An 8,132-nucleotide genomic window follows, 5' to 3' on the forward strand; every position below is an offset into this window, starting at 1 on the left:
CGATTTATAAATTATTGTCGTATGTCTGCAACTGAATTTGAAGAATTGTTGTGCTTAGTAGGGCCAACGATAAGCAAACAATATGTTGTGCGTGATCCAATTTCTGCACCAGAGCGATTAGCATTGACTTTAAGGTTTGTATATACTTTATAAAAATATGATTTCACTCACAGTTTTGAGAAAAGCATTCTTAGTTTAAAAGTATTGGGTTCAAACTTTTCAGATTTCTTTTTGGTATTTCAGGTTTTTAGCATCCGGTGATAGTATGATGTCTCTGTCATATCAATATCTGTTGGGAATTACAACAGTAAGCAACATTATTAAAGAAACGTGTCAAGCTATATGGAATGCGTTGTGTCCTGTGGTTTTGAAGCCTAATATGAAAGCTGAATGGCTAGCAGTCTCCAAAAGTTTTAATGAAAAATGTCAATTTCCAAATTGCATAGGAGCTTTGGATGAAAAACACATAATGATTCAAGTATGTATTAACATTGACATAACTTTTACTCTCACTGAGAATTGTAGTAAATAAAATATATAAATTGATGTGCAATTTATATGACTGAAATATAAAACTAATTTTTATGTGTTCTTTTAGTGTCCTAATAAAAGTGGATCCGCATATTACAACTACAAAGGAGCTCATAGTATTGTGCTGTTAGCGATGTGTGATGCTAATTACATGTTTGTCTCGGTAGATATTGGAGCTTACGGTAGACAAAGTGATGGGGGTATATTTAAACACTCGCTACTTGGCCAAAAGTTGGAAGCCAATACAATGGATTTGCCAGCACCTAAGCCACTTTGGGAAAATGGACCTGATTTGCCATACGTTATCGTAGCCGATGAAGCATTTCCTTTAACTCCTTACTTACTTCGACCATATTCGGGAAAAGATGGACTCTCAACGGAGCAGCGTATTTACAACTATCGGTTAAGCCGAGCTAGAAGGATGATCGAGAATTCATTTGGAATACTGGCCAGCCAATGGAGAATCTTCAGAAAACCCATTTTAGCATCAATAGAAAACGTGATTAAGATAGTGCAAGCAACAATTTGTTTGCATAATTTTTTACGAAAGAGCAATATTAATAACGCAGGAAATTATGGAAATCCGGAATTGATTGATCGTGAAGATGAAAATTATGATATAATACCAGGACAATGGAGATGTACAGTTACAAATAACAACGCTTTCAATGATATCAATTCCTGTGGAACAAATAACCATTCTCGTATTTCCGCTGCTATCAGAAATAATTTTTGTGAATATTTTTCAATGAAGAGGGTGCAGTAGCATGGCAATTTTTACAGATTTACAAACAATAGTGGTTTACTATTAAATGTACTTTATTATTGAAAAATAACCTATTTGTACATAAAAGGACATAATAATTCTCTGAATTAAATTTTCTAATAAACATTTTATTGTGTAAACATAAAATGTTAACATGTATAAACATTTGTATTAAATAAACATTTTGGGAGCTTTCCAACTAGCGACACGAGTCGACACAAGTATCATTCTGTTTTTCTTTAATATTAAACTTTATGTGTATTTAAATATAAATATTTTATTGTGTATTTATTTCACAACCAGCGTCTTCTTCTAGCTCAGCGTTGCAAAGTATTTGCAAGATGTGGCACATCACTGCGTTGCTTTTTCTTTTTGAAAGGTTTTTTAGTTTGGGTGCCACGACTATACCAAAGCTGTCAAACTCAGTGACCTGAGGCATTGGTGGAAGTTTCACAGGTGGCAACGGAGTACTAATTGCTTCAGCCATTCGCTCGATGGAGTCCTTCAAATTTCTACTGGAACTTTTATCTGTTAGGGACAATTTATTGAAAAAATTAATTTTTGTAATTGGTATAAACTATAAAAAGATAATATTCGTATATCCTTCATTGGATAATAGTCACTTTGTTGTAAAATACTTTTCTTGGAATTAAATGAATAAAAATGCTTACCCGTTTGGGAACTACTTGACGCATCCTCTTCAGAAAAAGATTGCCGCTGGCTTTCATTAGAGATTGTTCTGCAAAATGAAATATCTTGAATAACATTATAAACATTAATTTGGGAACTTAATGGGAACTTAAAGGGAATTAATGCAAAAAATTGATATAAAGTTTTAATACGGTTTATTTAACAATGTGTCGCGAACAAAAGACATTTGGTCATGAAACCGCCACTTTTTCCGTCGAGAAACTGCCGGAGCCACTCGGCTGCCGCTTATCAGCAATAATCTTCATGAAGGTGTCTCTCAATGATTTCCAACGCTTCGCAGCACCATCAGCGCTTATTTCTCCTAAAGTACAAAATATTTATAAATATTTATTTCAAATATAAATTAATTACAAAGATAAAGTACGTAATATAATGCATTACCATTTAATTCAGTAGAAATATCCTGCCACATCTGCTTTGTTTGTTTTCGACCACGTTGGGTAAGAGGCAATCGAAAATTATATAGTGGCTCATGCCTTCTCACTTCTTCAATCAGTCTTTCGTCTATATTATTAGATTGGTTAAAAGAGTTGATCGCCTCAGAAACGGATTCATCAGGGTCTTGTTGTAATGTTATCGGGTCAACAACAATTTCTTCCATGCCTCCTGGTAGAGCGCTCTTGCGAATTATGTCTCCATTTTCTACAAGCAATTATTATACACATTACAAGTTATGTTTAATGTAACGTACAAATAACAAACATTGATAGGTTTGTCCTAATTTAACAACAATATTTTTATGTTGTATAAATATACCGAGACGGTCTTGCACTTGCACTTTACTTGGTGCGATACTATCATGTTTGTTTTTTACGAGGAAAGTTTTACTTGAAATATATAGTACGTAACGTATACTATATTATGTCCAGGAAAATTTTCCTCGTAGGACGTTTTGGAACTCAATATATAATGTTAACCTTAAAATTAGGATTTTCATAAAATCAATACTTTTAATTGGATTAATTTACCACATTGCGGATAAAAATATCTTGACTCATTATTGATGAAAATGGTTGGAAATCCTGCCACACAACTGTGCTGAGCCATCTCCGTTTCATTAACAATAGTTTCGCAAACACCACATGTATTTACCAAAAATTGCTGGAATTAAATTTATTTCTTCAATACATTTAATATATTCAATATATATAAATAATTTTACAATAGTATGTAATTGATTAAGTTACTACGTTACTACTTACATCGAATGAATCCATTTCGCTTTTTGAACGAAGAACGAACCGACATAACCGACATGACACTTTGACGCTAGAAGTTGGAAAATCTGAACTTCTTCAGCGTCGACGCAGAAACAACATGACGTCACAAAATCGTCTTGACGCGCGTCAACTGACGCCCATGAAATCGCACCTTAAGAGGTTAGTTTTCGGTTTAAACTGTGCGCCGGAAATTTTTCAGGAAACATTGGAAGAGATTTTACGAGATCTTGAGGGTAATAAATAGTGCAGACGATATTGTGGTTTATGGAAAGAATTTAGAAGATCATAATCGGAAACTTCAGAAAGTACTTGATAGACTCTTAGAGAAGGGCTTGACGCTTAATAAAAATAAATGCGTTTTTGCGGTTAAGGAGATTGAATTTTTGGGATTTATAGTAAACGGGTCAGGTTACCGATTAATGCGATCGAAAGTTGAGTCAGTACAGAATTTCAGAGAACCCGAAACGCCAGAAGAAGTCAGAAGTTTTCTGGGGTTGGTCAATTTTTGCGCAGCGTTTATTCCAAATATGGCGACAATTAGCGAACCTTTAAGAAGGCTTACACGAAAGAGCGAACCATTCGTGTGGGGTGAACCACAGAAAATCGCATTTCAGACGCTGAAAGATAAGCTGACGGATGCAGAAACGCTAGGTATTTATAATCCGGATGCGAGAACTAGAGTAGTTGCAGATGCTAGCCCGGTAGGCATAGGTTGCAGATGCTAGCCCGGTAGGCATAGGTTGTGTTTTAGCACAAGAACAGAATCGACAATGGCGAATTATAAGCTTTGCGAGTCGAAGTTTAACTGATTATGAGAGAAGATATTCACAGACGGAAAAAGAAGCTTTAGCACTTGTCTATGCGTGTGAAAGATTTAAATATTGGCTTTTTGGTATTAAGTTTAAATTGGTCACAGACCATAAAGCCTTAAGGTGGAAGCACATAAAATTGCAGGAGCCTTGAGCAGAATGCAGAAGCCATATGCGCATGCGCTATAGTATTTGTAGAGCTCTAACAGATACTACAGCGCATGCGCATATGGCTTCTGCATTCTGCTCATGGCTCCTGCAATTTTATGTGCTTTCACCTTTAGAATGTATATTTGCACCAAGATCAAAGCCATGCAGCCGCATAGAGAGGTGGGTGCTAAGACTTCAAATGTTCAAATGCAAAGTGATATACGAAAGTGGAAAGAGTAATATTGCAGATCCGTTATCTCGTTTATTAAAAATAGGTAATAACGAGGGGGAGAAAAGTAAGTGTGAGGATGAATTGTTTATCGCGTGGGTTGCAAAAGAGAGTGTGCCGAGAGCAATGTCTATCGAAGAAGTGGAAGTAGAATCGCGCGAAGATTCGTGGTTAGGTGAAGTTAGGCAAACGATTGCGACAGGAAACTGGGAGTCATTATCCAGTACGTGGATAAAAGCAATTAAAGACGAACTTTGTGTGTACAATAATGTTGTGTTACGGGGAACGAAAATTGTCGTACCTGAAAAGCTAAAGAAGCGAGTATTATCAATAGCGCATGAGGGACATCCAGGTATTGTTGCGATGAAGGATAGGCTAAGAAGTAAGGTTTGGTGGGCAGGAATCGATAAAGATGCGGAAAACTTTGTAAAAACGTGTGAGAGCTGCCAAATAGTGCAAAAGACAGCTAATATCTCACCGTTGAAACCAAACGCACTGCCGGATAGTTCGTGGGAATGTTTAGCAATGGATCTCCTTGGGCCTTTGCCTTCCGGAGATTTCATATTCGTGATTATTGATTATTACAGTAAGTTCTATGAAATAGAGATAATGCAATCAATTACGTCGGCAGCAATTATTGATAGATTGAAACATATATTCGCGAGGTATGGTTATCCGAATAGGTTAATATCTGATAACGGAAAACAATTAGTAAGCAAAGAAATAAGGGAATACACGTCTAGGTGCGGTATTAAACTTGTTCATGTAGCGCCGTATTGGCCCCAAGCGAATGGGGAAGTCGAAAGACAAAATCGCAGTCTTCTTAAACGCATAAAAATTGCACAGCTCGAATGAAAAAACTGGAAACAAGAGATATTAGACTATCTGCTTATGTATCGCTCATCTTCACAAGCATTGACAGGGGTTTCGCCAGCAGAACTAATGTTCGGTCGAAAGATAAAAACTAAAATGCCAGAATTGCGAGGGATCAGAAATAATCTAGATGAAGCTATTAGAGATAGGGATGCTTGGAAAAAGCTTAAAAGTAAAGAGCGATATGATTTGCGAAACAATGTGAAAGAAAGTGAGTTGAAATTAGGTGACACTGTTCTACTAAAAACGATAAAGCGGGATAAATTAAGTCCGGAGTATGAAAGCGTTAAGTACGAGGTAGTTGATCGAGCCGGTGATAATGTAACGATTAAAAATGCGGATGGAAAAATGTTTAAACGAAATGTAGCGCATGTCAAGAAATTTAATCGTGCAGAGCCTAGCGAAACCGACGAAGATGTTGAAATAATATCGGAGCAAAATGTCAAGGTAAAAACCGAATCGGAGTCGCAGGATGATTCTGTTGTTGCAACGAAGTCAGAACCAAGTGCTGATCTTAATGTAACGCAAAGTAGGCCTGTACGAGACAGAAAGTTACCAAATCACCTAAAAGATTATATAATGGAGTAGGTTTCAAGCAACGTGCAATTGTATTACTTATTACCAAAGACTTTTGTACGTCAAGACACAACTGTAATATAGATTGTAAGGTAAACGTTTATTCTGAGAAAGGGGAGGATGTTACATATGTATAAACCCTAAAATGTATGTGAGCGAGTAAGCGTGAGATGGCGTTGCTAGAGTAACGGACGGGAGCATTAACACACGAGACAGCGAGCAGTGAACGTCCGAATAAAGAACGAGTATTCAATTACGTATAGTGTTGTTAATAAGTTACCCCGGCCACCCCAAGTATAACAGTCTCGATTCAAAATGGCTGTCATGGGTATCCAGGGCCCTTAAGGTAGTCCTTTCATGAGAATAAGTATTTAAATTGGTGTGTATGTATGTACATACATACACTCAGCGTTATTGGCCTAGTTTACACCGATCTCTTGATACGCGTATCAAATAGTATATTTAAACTGATCAACCAATAATCAGATTTATTTACTAGTTATTTACTATTTAATACGCGTATCAAGTGATTTGTGTAAACTAGGCCATTAATGGTGTAAACTAGTAAATTAGTTTGCTTATTGGCTGATCAGCTCAAATATACTATTTGATACGCGTATCAAAAGATTGGTGTAAGAGCCACCGCACAAGACTTTCGTATGATCTTGTAGTAACGTAACGTGAGCCAACGCACAAGAAACGTATCGATTAGAGCTTTCGCATAAGCTCTCGCATGGTAACGTAACGTAGATCAACGCACAAGAAACGTATAACGCCGTAACGGCCGTAACCAATACGTTTCTTGTGCGTTGGCTCACGTTACGTTACGCTACGTGATCATACGAGAGTCTTGTGCGGTGGCTCTAAACTAGACTAATGGCTGGTCCACTAAAGTTGATGCATTTTGGAACGCATTCAAAACGCGTGTAAATTTCTAACTATTCGTGCATCGTGACTAATCGAGAACGGCAAGCTGTCTCTAAAGCTGGCCACACACACTTTTTCGTAACAGTAACAGTAGGATTTCCACCAATCGCGTTGCTCGATTCGAAAACGTACGGCCGTACGTTCCCGAATCGAGTAACACGATTGGTCGAAATCCTACTGTTACTGTTACGAAAAAGTGTGTGTCCGGGCCCTAACTGTCTTTTGGCTGGCGCACATATTTCGACACGACGTAAGTTTGAAATAAATATACAAAGTGACAAAATATATTTTTAATTTATTTCAATCATATAATATTGTTTGTGTTTTTGCACAATGCAGGAAATACAGATTCCAAATATATTGGTAAGTCTATCGGTGTAAATAATATTGTCGCTGGCACAATACTATTTATGAATGAACGAATGAATGAATGAATGAATTTGAATGAATAAATTAAATCATTAATTAGTTAAAAATTAATTAATTAATTAATTAAAAAATCATATCAGTTTACAGATTGCTTACTCGGGAGCTGAGTTCATAACGTGATTTGTTTATTAATTTAATAATTCATTTATTTATTTTATCATTAAATTATTAATACATAAATTAATTAATATTTAATGATAAAATAAATAAATGAATTATTGAATTAATAAATAAATCACGTTATGAACTCAGCTCCGAAACAATCTGTAAACTGACAGGATTTTTCTATCGAATGGAAGCTAATGCGGCATTGATGTGACAGAGGCTGATTTTGTTTCAGAACCTGCCAAAGAGTTCCTTGAGCGTTATAAGCCAGTAAAGAAGGCAAGAAAAAGCAGTTACCAATATTGTCCTCTTAAGGGGATGCTAAAGTGACTCAATTACCGACAATTACAGTCAAAGGTCTAATTTTGAAACGGCTTTATAGATCGCAAAATCCTTTTACAGGAGTAAAATATAGGTACTAATAAAGGGTGGGAATGTAAAATAATTAGTAATAATTGAAAAAAATTAAAAATGCTGTTACCTCATTTTCTAATATAAACAGTTGTATAAGTAATATGTACGAAATGAAATGTTCCCACCCTTCAGAAGACGTGCACAAACAATAACGTACCTTTGAAATTAAGATTGAAAGCCTGGAATAAAAATGAGACGTTCGAAGAAATTATAACCTATAACCATGTATAGACATGTCTATCATCATTGTCTATACAAGGACAGATATAGAATTTGGTCGGTAATACAAACGGCTTTAGGATCCCCTTAAGACGTGTCTATCAGGTAAGTCGCAAGACAAATACTTGTTTGAAAATGAATGCTGATCTCTCTCAATTCATTTATAATATTCT

The 8,132-nt window shown here is 36.0% G+C and overlaps 3 protein-coding genes across 9 annotated transcripts; 2 read left to right on the plus strand and 1 right to left on the minus strand.

Annotated features, from left to right (window-relative positions):
• The first annotated feature begins 6 nt into the window (after nt 1–6).
• Nucleotides 7–1,570, plus strand: LOC112457598 (protein ALP1-like). The gene is made up of 3 exons (XM_025020750.1): nt 7–134; nt 244–478; nt 599–1,570. Exons 1-3 carry the CDS (start codon nt 22–24, stop codon nt 1,295–1,297), a joined length of 1,047 nt encoding a protein of 348 aa, XP_024876518.1. The 5' UTR covers nt 7–21; the 3' UTR covers nt 1,298–1,570.
• Nucleotides 1,571–1,658: 88 nt separating this feature from the next.
• LOC112457599 lies at nt 1,659–4,186 on the minus strand. 7 transcript variants are annotated; one of them, XR_003041121.1, is made up of 6 exons: nt 3,199–4,186; nt 2,977–3,109; nt 2,390–2,650; nt 2,140–2,309; nt 1,969–2,036; nt 1,659–1,825 (listed from the first exon to the last, which is right to left on the minus strand). XR_003041121.1 is itself a non-coding variant. In XM_025020757.1 (4 exons), the coding sequence occupies exons 2-4, from the start codon at nt 3,053–3,055 to the stop codon at nt 2,179–2,181; spliced, it is 471 nt and encodes a 156-aa protein (XP_024876525.1). In that variant the 5' UTR covers nt 3,056–3,109; nt 3,791–4,186; the 3' UTR covers nt 2,126–2,178. The 7 variants fall into 7 exon arrangements, 6 of the variants coding, with proteins under 6 accessions (XP_024876525.1, XP_024876524.1, XP_024876523.1 ...); XM_025020757.1 differs by lacking the exons at nt 1,659–1,825; nt 1,969–2,036 and having other exon boundaries at nt 2,126–2,309; nt 3,791–4,186; XM_025020756.1 differs by lacking the exons at nt 1,659–1,825; nt 1,969–2,036 and having other exon boundaries at nt 2,126–2,309; nt 3,775–4,186.
• Nucleotides 4,187–4,542: 356 nt separating this feature from the next.
• LOC112457600 (uncharacterized protein K02A2.6-like) lies at nt 4,543–5,271 on the plus strand. The gene has a single exon (XM_025020758.1). The coding sequence runs from the start codon at nt 4,543–4,545 to the stop codon at nt 5,269–5,271; it is 729 nt and encodes a 242-aa protein (XP_024876526.1).
• Nucleotides 5,272–8,132: the final 2,861 nt, after the last annotated feature.

This window comes from Temnothorax curvispinosus, unplaced genomic scaffold (assembly GCF_003070985.1).
Source record: "Temnothorax curvispinosus isolate PA1 unplaced genomic scaffold, ASM307098v1 QBEX01007942.1, whole genome shotgun sequence".
Classification (NCBI taxonomy): Eukaryota; Metazoa; Arthropoda; class Insecta; order Hymenoptera; family Formicidae; genus Temnothorax; species Temnothorax curvispinosus.